Source organism: Bactrocera latifrons, unplaced genomic scaffold (genome assembly GCF_001853355.1).
Source record: "Bactrocera latifrons isolate USDA-ARS-PBARC rearing strain unplaced genomic scaffold, ASM185335v1 scaffold_105, whole genome shotgun sequence".
Classification (NCBI taxonomy): Eukaryota; Metazoa; Arthropoda; class Insecta; order Diptera; family Tephritidae; genus Bactrocera; species Bactrocera latifrons.
In genome coordinates this window covers 888,930-903,231 of record NW_017534464.1, presented here as the reverse complement: position 1 = coordinate 903,231, position 14,302 = coordinate 888,930, and the positions used below count along the sequence as shown (strand labels likewise).

General features: G+C 34.7%; 1 protein-coding gene and 1 long non-coding RNA gene across 5 annotated transcripts in view; one reads left to right on the top strand and one right to left on the bottom strand.

Annotated features, from left to right (window-relative positions):
• Window positions 1-14,302, top strand: part of LOC108969568 — a 281,944-nt gene that overhangs the window by 147,111 nt on the left and 120,531 nt on the right. The window lies entirely within an intron of this gene.
• Window positions 3,098-9,848, bottom strand: LOC108969530 (serine proteinase stubble). Its single transcript, XM_018934299.1, has 6 exons — window positions 9,586-9,848; window positions 5,522-5,922; window positions 5,096-5,469; window positions 4,860-5,005; window positions 4,689-4,796; window positions 3,098-3,548 (listed from the first exon to the last, which is right to left on the bottom strand). Exons 1-6 carry the CDS (start codon window positions 9,665-9,667, stop codon window positions 3,385-3,387), a joined length of 1,275 nt encoding a protein of 424 aa, XP_018789844.1. The 5' UTR covers window positions 9,668-9,848; the 3' UTR covers window positions 3,098-3,384.

Here is a 14,302-nt window from a genome sequence, read left to right as displayed (position 1 = left end):
ATAAAATAAAAATAAAAAATAAAAAATAAAAAAAAATTGTTTGGAGAAAATGTGCTTACATTTTTACGTTAAAACTTAACCGGCCGCGTTGCCACTAGCTTAAAAACTGAAAAGCTTCGAAAATAATTTGATATTTTTGATACACATTTTTTCAAGTTTCTGTACTGGAGTCCTTCTTAATGCATTTATGAGTGCTTTTTCGTCATATGTGTATGTATACTTTATATAAAAATGTGCTACTCACAACTAAAGCACTAAAATTTACCATACTTCGTACATATATAGCCAAATCAAAGCAATGAAAACTCAAAATCAAAAGAATCGGAAATTTCAAAAAGTTCTCCGTAACTGAGAAAATCATATTGTTCTAAAATAAAATATATTTGTTAATTACAATTTTATTTTAGTCATTAGAGTGGCCATTGTAGTTGCTGCACATATTAGAAGATTTTCCAGCAGTTCGATAACATTTTTGTAGTACAATCTTTCATTTACTTCAAAATATGTCAAAGTCTTGATGATTGCCTCTACATTGTCTCTAAATCCTTACCATCGATATTTTTCGTGAGATCCACGGTTGGGAAAAAGTCATTTGATATCTCGAGAATATATCGTGTAGGTGACATATAGGCCGATTATATTGACCACAAGTTGACCGAAGAGCGTTAAACACATTTTTTAAGTCTTAGTATATAGAAACATCGATATCAGGCAACTGCGCGGGCGCGAGTTTTAGTTTTTATTTTGATTACTTTGATTGGTCATCTGCGCTGACAGTTCCCTAGCTTGAATTCCCAATAACATCTATCTTGGGTTATGACCAATTTGTAGCTTATTTCGGCTATGAATAAAAAAATTATTTCAACAGGGTTTAGAAAAAATTTTTTTTTTTGGTTTTTTTTTTTTTTTTTGATTTATAAAATTTTTAATCTGGTCTTTTGTGAATATTACTAAAAACTTCTTGAATAAAATTAATTTAGCACAGGTTTTATTGAATTTATCTTATGATTGAGGAGATATAAACCAAAAATTTAACTGCAACTGCCTAACTAACTTTTTTTCTTCTTTTATCTGAAGTACCACCTCCTCTGCGCATCGTTATGACCGACGTGCATTTAAATTTTGTGTGTCATGACTCATCTCCGCTTGGTATATCTACGATGTAGTTTTATGTTGTTTATACATATGAGATATTTTAAAAGCACAACGATTTCATAACAAAGTGATCCAGCAACTTGCCACAAAAATGTGGAAGAAGGGAAATGGGGAAAACCCGACACATTTAAATGTTTTCGCTCTTATTACCGCTTTTACGAGTGTTGTTGTGCCATTTTTGTTTACCAACATAAAGTTTTCAAGCGGATACTGCAAATTGCTGTAAATATTTATATAAGCGTATATATGTATGTGTGTCTACATGGCCATGTTGAAACCTACAAATCTACATTTCCTCGCAACTAAGTAATTTAATGATGTGTTGGTTTTGTTGTAATTGCAATGTGTACATTTCGATTGGAAGATGTGCAGCTGTCGTCGGCCATTTAAGCTTGTAAATATTTTTATTATTTTTTTATTAATTAGGTTGCAATGATATATTCGTTTTCGTTTTGCTACAACTTCTCTTTGACTCTTAATTGAAAACAAAAGTAGAGCAGACAGTGAGAGCAGTGCTGTAAGACTAAAATTTATTGTAGATGTACCATATGTTTATATAGAAGAGGTGTTGGTCGATTCTTTCTTCTTTTATAAATATTTTTTCTGTGCTATTCAAAATGTTTACTAATACTACTAAATATTTCTGCCCAAGATCATGCCCTTTATTCCTGCTTTATATTTTTTCCATATATGTATATTATAAGCTTGCTCTGGAATCATAGTCATCTTTCGACAACCTCATCTCAAAACAAATAAACAAAAAAAAAAAAAAAAAATAAAAAAATAATAAAAATAAAAAATTAAAAAAAAAAATTTAAAAAATAAAATAAAAATACGTTGATTATATTACTCTTCATATATAAAACAAGATTTTCGTACCAAAATTTAATTATTATCGGCCAGTTTGTATGGCAGCCACATGCTATAATGGTCCAAATTTAAAAAAAAAATCGGAAATTGCACCGTTGCCTTAGAAAATAGCCCACTTAAGATTTCGTTTAAATATCTTGTCAAATAAAAAAAGTTTTCCATACAAGGATTTTGTTTTGATCGTTCACTTTGTAGGTCAGCTCTATGATATACTAGTGCGATTTGAAAAATTTTCACAGAAATTGTACCGTTTGCTTCAGAAAATAGTCCATGCTATATTTCGAGGAAATATGTCGTCAAATAAAAATGTTTTCCATACAAGAACATTACTTTTATCAAAGAGTTTGTCCGGCAAACTACATGCTATAGTAGTCCGATTTGAAATTTTTTTCCGGAGATTGCATCATTGTCTTAGGAAATAACCCATGTGAGATTTCAGGGAAATATCTCATCAAATATAAAAGTTTCTCCCGCAAGAACTTTATTTTGATCGTTCAACTTGTAGGGCAGCCATTTGCTATTGTAGTCCAATCTCAAAAATTTATTCAGAGATTTTACCTTTGGCTGAGAAAATAATYGATGTGAGATTTCGGGAAGATATCCTATCAAATAAAAAAGTTCTTCATAGAACAACTTTTTTTTGATCGCTCAGTTTATATGAGACCTATATGAAATAGTCGTCCGATCTAAACAATTTCTTTGGAGATTGTAACGTTGCCTTGGATAATATTTCAAGCCAAATTTTGAGAAAATAGTTTTCCATACGAAAACTTTATTTTTATCGAACAGTTTAAATGGCATACATTCGACGACTTCAACAAATAAACCACCTTTTACGGAGAAAAGGTGATGTGCAAAATTGCATTTGAATATCTTTAAAACTGAGGGCCAATTCGAATCTTAGCAATAAACTTATTATAATTTTTCCTCCAAAAACATAAATTTTTTGAGCATTTGAATTAAAAAAAATAAATAAATAAATACCAACATTTATCATAAGTAATATAAACTTTTTATTTGCAATTAAATTAACCACAATTTTCAATAGTATATTTTTTAATGTATGCGTATTTTTGCTTGGTGAGAATAAATATGATAAAATGTTATGACATTGCTTGAAAAATATTTTATAATTGCTAACTAAATTAATTTCTTAAAATATTAATAAAAAAATGATAATTAATATACAACACTAAAAGATAAGTACCTCTTGACTAATATTAAAAMAAAAAAAAATTATATTACGCTAACTCACATTTATTTAACTTTCAACACAATAACGCTGAATGCCTTCCAATAAAATTTCGCTAAGTCTCTATATAAAATATTTTTACTGAAGTTTCCGTGCAGTTGCGTCGCTCAGGCATGTCGCACAATCATTTCCTGTATCCATTTAGCAGTCATTTGTATATTGTGGTAAATGCCCGGCTGATGATCGACGCCGCAACCAAAACCGGCGCTAGTGATGCCAACCAATATGAAGCGGCCGCGTTCTTTAATAATCAGCGGGCCGCCAGAGTCACCTGAGAGACAGAATAAAAAAGTGTTGGTAAACATTGCAAAGAAAAATAGCCTAAAATTATGCAATTTAATCACGTAAGTTCACTTAAAATTAAATGTTGTCATTAACAGAAATTTTAAATACTTAACAGTGGCTTGAAAATTGGCTAAACCACGTTTTTTTTCATCTAAAGGTTTAATTTATTGATGTAAATGTAAATACTAATAATTTCATGGCGATATGTGATGGAGGAGTACTTTGTTGGTAACACTATTTTTTATACCTTTTTCTACTTTAATTCCAACGCTCATCTACTGTCCAAGAAATTCTTACAAGAAAATCAACCTTTAATTGCAACTGTCAGCAAATAGAGAATATTGTGCTGGTTTTGCATCAGTTATTAGAAATTTCTATACTCCTATTATGTATGGCGACTATAACCATGCCCATTAGGGTGGATCGATTCCGGACTTTTTTCGATTCGGGATTTCTAATAGTGCGGAAAATTGACTTAGTACTTCCGGATATATGCAAAACACAGGACATTTCTGTCTAAATTTAAATTTAGATAGACATTTTGAGTTCTGTATTCTGTTGAGAGAATATAAGTGATAGCACTCGGGTTCGTCCTACGGCCATGATCAAATACCATTTCGGTAGCAAATGACGTGACAAATAAATTTTGTTTTATACATTTTGCCATGAGATGCGTATTTCAGGCGCTAGGTAGACAATTTCACGATTTTAGGCGAATTTCCGAAATTCCAAGGCCGGAGTTGGGGTTGAAGATGCAATCCGATCGCAAAACAAAAAGTTGCATTGGAATCAGGAAGTATTAAGCCAACTTTTCCGCACTATTAGAAATCCTGAATCGAAAGAAGTCCGGAATCGACCCTCCTTAAATGCCCATCGTATATCGATACATTATGCATAGCAACCGGCTTCTGATCATGAGTAATTTAGTAAGTGGTCGCTATTTTCAGTATATTGTGTATTACTATCAACACTTGTTGTATTATTATAACAGATTTGTCAATAAGACCGTGTTTTTTTGCTTGGCCAACATGGGTACGCTTGCAAAAGTCCATATGTTTTTATATTCATAATTTCTACCAACTCTTCTCAGTCGTTTTTTGTATTTTTTTAGTGGATTCCCACTTACCCAAACATGCATCCTGATGCCCGTCCGAGTGTCCCGCACAAAACATTTCACTATAAAGTTCCACATTGATACGCTTACTCTCGTGCCAGCGTATGCAATCGAAGGTTGCTGAGGCAAAAAATATGTAAATATAGAATTTTTTGCTATAAAAGTTAGTTCGTAGTGACTTACTGATGATTGGCACAGTTGCCACTTGCAACATATTAGTGCCCGTGTGACCCATGCTGGCCTCTGTTTTGCCCCAACCGGCGATCAAGCCCTTACGGCCGATTAAAGTGATGGGAAACTGTGGCAAGCAGATAGGAAGAATATGATCGCTGAAAATTAGAAAATAATATAAATTAATATTTGTTTTGAATGTTTCTACGAAATACTCCGGCATATATTCCCTAAAAATCATCACCTACCTAAACCCCGTCGGTTTGGCGAGCTTGAGTAGCGCCACATCGAAGCGATCCGGCTGCGTCATGCGAAACTGAAAACGCGGATGCACAATCTTCTGTATGACTTTATGCTTCTCCACCGGCAACGGTTCATGTATATGCCCCAAATTCTGTGTATCCAATTCACCTAGAAAGACAGATATATCCGGCAGACGCGCTTGTTGGATGCAATGTGCCGCCGTCGCGACAATATTGCGCGAGACCAAGACACCGCCACACTGAAACTCCGCTATGCGTATATGCGCTTGCCAAGGATATTCGGCGAAATTCGCCGTCCTGCCGCCGATGATGCGCTTCTGTAGTGTACGTTGTGCGGCGCGTGGCAAACCGCATTCGGGCTGCAAGTGAAGGCGTTAAAGCAAAATGAGAGCAAACCTTCAACCAACCAACCTTCAGGAACACRTCATTCTCATTGCGTCGCTTCAGCATTACGCGCTTGGGCAGCACACCACCGCCACCACCACTGCTACTAACACCTGTGCCACTGGATCCACTAGCCGCCAGGCGCTTGTAATCGTTGAGCGTGTTGCCTACGAGATTGCCAGTTGGTGTTTGATCGTTGTTTCCATGGTAGAGGCCATACTGTACCGCTACTGCTGCATTGACCACATTGTTCGCCGTATTGGTGTTGCCACTACCGCCGATGCAGCAGGAAAATAACCATTTGTTGGCGCCACAGCCTTTTGCATGGCGACCGCCTTGCAGCCAACAGGAGAAAGACAGTTTACACGGCCACACGCTGTTCTGATGCACACACTCGCTGGGAACTCCTAAGATGGTGTTTAAAATACCTAAAAATTATATGAATTTTGGTTATATTTTCTCCAATATTGTGGTGGCATAGCAAGCAAAACAGTCTTTACATGCAGTGGGTTGCAACTTTCCCCGGAAAATGCTTTGCTTCTTTAGACATAATATATAATATAATACTTCAAGGTTTCACTGCTACTTGTATTTTGAAGAAACAGAAATTACTTCTGTTGGAAGTTTTTTCCTATTTCCAGAGCTTTATCTATCTTTTTGTTGAGCCTTTTCAATCGAATAGAGCTGTTCTATAGCTGTATTAGAGCGAATCTGACATCTATAGATTAGTTTAGGTTAGATGGCTGACCAAAGATCGCACCCGGACTAATATATGTAATCCTTTGTGATGCCGTAGAAAAGAAGAACTCCTGTGTTTGAACTATAAATTAGCAAAACGCTTAGACGCCAATACAAATTTGCATGGATGTTCGAAGATATGCGCTCCCAAGTATATAAGTCTTGACCTCCCAAATGCGGGATAGTCAAGAAGTGAATGTTGAGTTGTTTCCACCTCATTTTATTCCATACCGCTTCTACAGAAGGCGTCTGAAAGGATTCTGAGCCTTACTACGTAAACGCCAAGAGGGCAATGGCTTGTTAAAAGTCTCACGACTAGAGAGAGACTAGCCTTACTGAGGGATGATAGCGATGTTAGACACTCTTCGACCAGCCATGAATGCACCGTTAATGAATTTAAGGTTAGTATCGCCGCTGTGCTATCTTACTTCCATAAAAAATTGTCATTTTGTAATTCCCAGAATTTGGATTTTAAGTGGAGCTTATTCAGAAAAACCTTCTCAGTGCGTTATATATTTAAGCTAGACCAAAATTGTTATTACTTATCATCTCCTACTAGCTGTGGTTACTGTCCTATCATTACATTTATTTCTGCTGTACGAGGTGTGTTCAAAAAGTATCGCGAATTTTGTGTTTTTTTCAAAAAATATTTACTTATTCATGAATATCTATTTTGTCCTCTTCAAAGTAATCCCCATGAGATATTATACACTTGTGCCAACGGTTTTTCCGATCTTTGAAGCACTTCAAAAAACCATTTTTTTTATCTTCTTCAGCTCCTCCTTCGATGCCGTYTTTATCTCGTCAAGAGAAGCGTAACGTCGTCCTTTCATGGGCCTCTTCAGTTTAGGAAACAAGAAAAAGTCAGAGGGGGTCAGATCTGGGGAATACGGTGGCTGCGGCATCATTAGTGTGTTGTTTTTGGCCAAAAAGTCGCGCCCAAACAACGATGTGTGAGCAGGGGCGTTATCGTGGTGCAAAAGCCAATTTTTGTCACATCTTCTCGGCCTTTTGAGAACATTTTGTACCACCGATAAACGTTGTTTCGGTCCAAGGTAGCTCCTCCGTATGCCACAGTCAATATCCGGTATGCATCCGCGCACTTAATTTCGTTTTTCACACAAAATTTGATACAGGTTCTTTGAATAATTTTTTTGAATAGGTAAAAATCGAAGACGATCCAAACACGTGCAGCAAAGCAGCTGTCTACAATTAAATGAACATTCAAAATGGCCGAGCTTGTCGGCATAAGTGAGAGACATGAGTACCAACATAACGCCAAAAAAATTCGAAATTCGAATATATGTAACCCGCGAACATTCAAAATTCGCGATACTTTTTGAACACACCTCGTATCTCCTGAAATGTATTATTATTATAGGATTTGGTATAATACACAAGACATATTTTAGAATCGTTCATCAATATAGTAGCTCCTGTCTCTTATACACATCTAGATGTGTATAAGAGACAGTACGTAACCCGCGAAAATTCAAAATTCGCGATACTTTTTGAACACACCTCGTATCTCCTGAAATGTATTATTATTATAGGATTTGGTATAATACACAAGACATATTTTAGAATCGTTCATCAATATAGCGGCTCAGGAATCACACTTGTTATCTTTTTGTAATATCCCCTAAAAAAAAAAAAAGAAACCAAGTTGAAGAGGATATATGCAACTTAACTCTGGTCTTTCTAATTTTTTGTTATGTAACGAGTAATAACGAATAATTATTTAAGTACTTAGAAAATATCGTATCGAACAAACAACTGGTACAAAGCACTGGCATAAATGAAACAGCAATTGAACAGCGAATAGTTATATTCCCTTCGTCACCTAACTTCTTGCTCTCTTTTATTTATTTTATTTTTTCTTTAGTGTTGTAGAATTCAAGTTTTGCGCGGATATGTCTGATAATCAGAAAACTCTTTCGAATAGGGTCTGGTAAACCTGCAGCCACTTACTGCTTGATAAACTCACGTCTGCTGCGAAGTAGAAGCTAAAAAGCGTTTTTTTGATATTGACAGGAAAAAAGAGCTGTTTTGCGGTAGTAGGCGCGTCTGCACACCAAATACAAATTATTCTTAAAAAACTCGATTAAAATTTATGCTCGATAACCCACTAACTTCTGAAGCTAATGGAAGTTTTCTAACTGAATAATTCTACCATATGCCATCTCGTTCTATTGGATCTCTACATAAAATATAAAAATGTTCACCAATTTTAACACAAATTTATTTATTATATAATATGTTCCATACACGTGCTGTAAGCTTTGCTTTGAATGGCATTCCATGTTTCAGCAATTTTTTTGTTTTTCAGTGTCGGATCATTTTTGAAGCGTCATTCGTCATTAATAGATAATTTCGACGTCATATTCAGAAACCCATGATTCGTCACCAGTAATAAAGTATTTGATGAATACAAGGAACGTTCCGTACGTACGTGAGTAAACAGAACTTTTTGAATCTAGCGCCCCCCTGGTGACGCTATCTATATGTTGACTGGTGCGTTAGAATCTGCTATCTTTATCGATTGTCAGTGAGAATTTCATGAAATTTCATTGATTGGAAGTGAAGCTATTGTCAATATGTTTATGTTATCGGTGCGAAATTGGTAAAACTTTTAATTAATGAAACTTTAGCAGAGTGCACGAGTGGTTTCAACGTTTTCAAAGTGGTCGCGAGGACAAAAATAACGTGACCTTAGTGCCTATCGAATCGAATAAGTAAACGATATAAATCATATTAACGGGCATAACCCAATCGAGAAGGAGTATTAAATAGTTAAGCAATTTTATCGCACACCTCTTTAACATATAAAATACTTGACATGAGAGCACAGTTCAAGTAAAGAGGAATCTCTCCCAAAACAATGTGTTTGAAATTTAAGGATTGTTGATTACTTGCTGTGATATTGGATTTGACCTCTACCGAGAATATAGGAAAATTGGTGCAAATACTGATGGTTGCATAGATCAATTGACGTCTGCGGGTACAAGAAAGTATAGGTACTACTAGTACAGTAATGCTTTACATTAAGACTATTCGGAAGTACGTTGAACTTTTTACATTGGTTCTTAAAGTGAAAAAGTGGTTTCTAAACTAAATAAATAATATTTTTTATCTGGCAATAATTTTTAAACACATTATGCTTACTGCAGCTCATCAATCACTATTTATATAAGTTTCGGTAGTCATGTGGCTTGACTCCCATTACTTTCAGTCATATTAGGCGACTAATGCAAATATACGATTTTTCCATATTTTCACCTTGAATACTTTTGCAATTTACTTAACCCTCAGAAAGCTCAGTTATTACACGCAAATAATATTAATTTACTTACCCGCATCAACTAGAGTGATGACTGCGCAGAGATTCCAACATTGGCCGATGATGAGTAGCGACCATATATTCCATAAGTGCATGGCGTGCTAACGATTTCGCTTGCATGTGTGCGTATTTCTAATATAAACGTATGTGTGTGCGTGTGTGTATGCGTTGTAAACACACTGAACATACGCGAACCCACATAAATGCTCAACACGAAATGATAGACTGCGACATGTTCATTCAAATTGATGGCGCTACCAAAAGCAATTAAAATGGAATGATCTGCAAAAACAACAAATACATATGTAAGCGCGTGTCGGTATGTGTGTGCCATGAGCAATCAGGAAATGCAATGTAGAAAAAGTAGAAAAATTAGAGAGAATGACGGTGTCGTAAAAGACTGTGGGAAATTAAGAGTAAAGAAGCCATAGGAAGTGTACACAGACAGACACTTTTACAGAGATATGAACAGACAGGTGTGCTTGTAAGTGATATGCATACATAGTTATATATAGTGTATAAACAAAAATAACACAAACAAAATTGTCGCACTCCATCAATTATAGCCGCGCACATTGCTTGTGCCAATGAAAGCATGACCAGTTGGTGTTATCATTTTTCATACCCTGAACAAGGTGACTTGTATAAATTTTATCACGAAATTCCACATTGAACGAAATGTTGGATACCTTATCAAATATATATAATTCTCTGAAAGATCACCATGACGAGCTGCGTCGATTTAACACTGTATATACGAGAAATAGTTGCTCAACGTTTGAGATATCGATCTGAAATTCGCCACACATATTTTTCTTCCCAAAACGCTGATAGTACTTCAGGACCACCGATATCGGACCACCATAGCATATAACTGCCATACAAACCGACCGATGAAAATCAAAGCCTTGCATGAACATTTTTTTGTTTTTTGTTTGACAAAATATATTCATGAAATTTTGCCGTGATAATTGCCCAAAGCAGTAGTGCAATCTTCGAAGAAATTGTTCAGTTCGAATCACCATACCATATAGCTGCAATGCGAACTGATCGATTGGAATAAACTGCTTCTACAGAAAACTTTTTATTTTTACAAGATATCTTCGCGAAATTTGCATTAAGTTATTGCCTAAAATAATTGTGCAATCTCCGCAGAAATTGGTCAGTATGAGTCCCTATGGTATACAGCCACCATACAAAATGTCCCAAAAAAGTTCTGGCATGGCACCTTTTGTACTCGGGAAAAGTATTCTATTTTCGGGTTTTTGATGTTTTTTTGTTTACTATCTTCTGGTATTTTGTTGTTATTCTCGCCTGCCCATATTTGTTCGCATTCATTGTGTCGCTTTGCGCTTCACTTGTATAAACATAAAGAATAACATATGTATGTATGTCAGTGTGTGTGTGTGAACTCGTTCACTGCTGTTATTATTATTGTTTTGTTTGGCAACAAATATGTTGTCGTCGTTGTCTGCTATCAGCTGCTCGCTGACTTGACAACTGAAAGCTCTTGTTATTGTCGTTGTTTTTGTTGTATTCATTGGCGCACTGTACGCACTTTTGTAGCGAGAAAACACCTTCTTTGCTCTAGATTTTCCCATCTTGTTTTGTCATTTTAATTTTTTTGTTATTTTCAGTTTTAGTGTTATTTGCAGTTTTTGCCGCTTTTGTTGTGATGTTGTATGTAGATGTACAGACGTGTTCGAAATAATAAGAACAACCAAAGTGAATATCGAAATCATTGAATAAAATTTTCTCAGTAATATTTTATTGAACCTTTTTTTCTTAAAAAATTTATACATATTGTGAGTATTAAAAAAATTGAAAATCTGGTCATCAAATACGCACTNTGTTAGTTTAAATAATGTACGTAAACTTTATTGATACGAATTAAGCTCATTTTAAGTTTTTGTACCTGTATTTTTTTCATTTGTGTAAAAATAAAAATTTTGATAAGCCAATATATATGCTAAATATACATATTTTGAAATAGATAAAAAAAAACGACAATAAACCTTAGTTTTAAAACCAAAAAATGTGTTGTAATTTAATAAAACTAGGTGTATGTAAATTTTATTGGTCCACTGTATATACATATGTATATTCGAGCTTTAATATATTCACGACCATAATTTTAGGAAGCTAAAATGGTTCGAAACTCGTTTCGAATATAAATTTTACGTGTTTAAAGTCACAGTTTTGATATCTCATTATTGTTATCATTGCTCGACTTTTATTTAAGAGACATTAAGTAATCAAATTAGTTTCTATGAAATGAAGCATCCTAAATAATACTTAGGAACCACTGTTAGTATTTCTTTACGTCGAATTTTTCTTTCGAACACCACTTCAGCGAGTATTATCTGAGAACTATCTCGTTTCTTCTATTAGATAAATATTTTACAAGAAACCCTAATCCAATGAATCAGAAATATCATTCATATCGAAGCCGATAAGCAGAATGTTTTGGAATGAATGGTAAGGTGTGATGTTCACTTTTGAATTTCAAAAAGTCGGGTGTTGTTTGTATATAACGGGTGATCCATATGTACTTTTTTCAATAGTTTATTTTTGGAACGTTGTTCGAACAACCTTTACAAATCATTGAACTTTATTCCGAAAATTCACGTTCTGTAAAGAATGTGTTTCGCGCGAGTTATAATATTGAATAAATCAAACACGATTTTACATTTTACCAATATACACTATGCGACAAAACTATGTATAGCCCATGAAAGTTGAAAAGAAAATTATCATATCTTTTGAAAAGTGAAGTTTATTTTTTTGCACGGTTTTTGTTTTTGCTTATGAGTATACTACATACAAAAAATTAAATAAATTTTCTGCATTTTAGTGCTAGTGACTGCAAAATACGCAGTAATCTGAAAAAAAGAAATTCTTAGCAACGACAAAAGTATGTATATCCGAATACATTTTGAGGTTACCTTCACACTAGAGCTTCAATATTTAGTGTTGCCACCCTTAGCATTAATTACTGCCAATAAACGTCGCGGCATGCTGTCAACCAAGTTTTTAAGAAGTGATCGAGGTATATTTTCCTAGGAGTATTTCAATTTATTAAAAATCTCGACTTTATTTGAGCGGCAAGAATATCGGTCAAGTTTGTCATCCAAATATTGCCATATGTGCTCAATGGGGTTTAAGTCGGGGCTTTGATCAGGCCATGGTAGGAGTTCTATCGATTTTTGTTCGAAGTATTCTTTTGCAACCCGACTTGTATGTTTGGGGCCGTTGTCCTGCTGGTATATGAAGTTATCCTGTATGCCCATTTTTTGCGTAGCTGGCTCCAAATTGGTACTTAACATTTGAGCATAAGACTCTCATTTTACCTTCGATTATTACGAGATTTGAGAGACCACTGCAGCTAAAACAACCTAAATCAATACATCTCCGCCTTTAACTTTATGGTCATTTGAATGCATTTACTCTAAAGCTTCTCGTGGCTCTTTCGCCAAACTTTTTGCCGTTCTTTAGTATTTTTAAATTCAAATTTGCTTTCACCACTCTAAATTACTTTTTTCCAAAAATTTGGTGGCAGTTTCTAATACTTTTTGCAAACTCCAATCGTGCCTTTAAATTTTTCTTGCTGATAAACGGTTTTTTAATCTTGCAGTGGCTTGAATACCCGTCTTCTCGGGTCTCGTCGGAAACATCTATGTATTTGAAGGCTCTGTAGAATAAATTTGGCTGATACAGTCGGATCTTTTTTCACTTCTCTGATTATTTTTGTCTCTTCGCGCACTATAGTTACTCTAGGGCGGCCTGATCTTGAAGCACTCGCCAGCCCACCATTTTTTTTGGTGATTTTTTATCACTTTTTGGATTGTGGCCTTGCTTTTAGAATATTTGTTTACAATTTTTCCGTATCCCATTCCATCTAAATGATCATGAAAATCAATTTTCGCAGGTCAACGCTTATTTCTGCAGATCTTGGCATTTCACTAAATAAAATCTTTATATTATTTACCCAAACACTTTTATCGAGTATAAAATCACGAAATTTTAYCTTTGTCGAGTTTATTTCTAAATATTYGYAAAAACTATTTACWCAAAGAAGCACTACGCACAAATAYTRCCACGGTATACATAATTTTGTCGCCTGCAAAGTTCAACTGATCATCAACAAGTGCACATTCTGCAAGCAAAATAAAAGTTAACGGTAAATATCATACCGTTATTATTTGTCAACTTACAGTGTGCACTTACCGTATGTACAAATTTTTAATTGTTGAACTTTTGAAAAAAATATTCCATGAACAATATAAAATGTGCTGGGGTATACATAGTTTTGTCGCATACTGTATATATTAAGAATTTCCAAAATTGGAACAGTATTATCCAATTTAGGTCTTCCTCCTATGAGGAATATGAGTAATGAATAAGAATAGAAATATACAAACGTAAATAAATTAAAAAATGAGAGTATTTAGTTCTAGAGGGTATTATGAAGTTATATTAAAGAAATTAATGACTTGAAAGGAGTGATAAAAGTTAGGTACAAAAAGTAATGTAAAAATTAATAGGGTGAATATTACAGTATGTAACTCACGCTTCACCCAAATTATGATCAACATAATCGACTTATTGAGAGACGTATTCGCTACACAATCACACATCTGGAGACTCAGCACTCACAGTTGGATTATATTGGACCGAATATAGCTCGTGCAAGAACTGAAGCCGCTCGCTCTTTCGAGCCAAATTTTGAT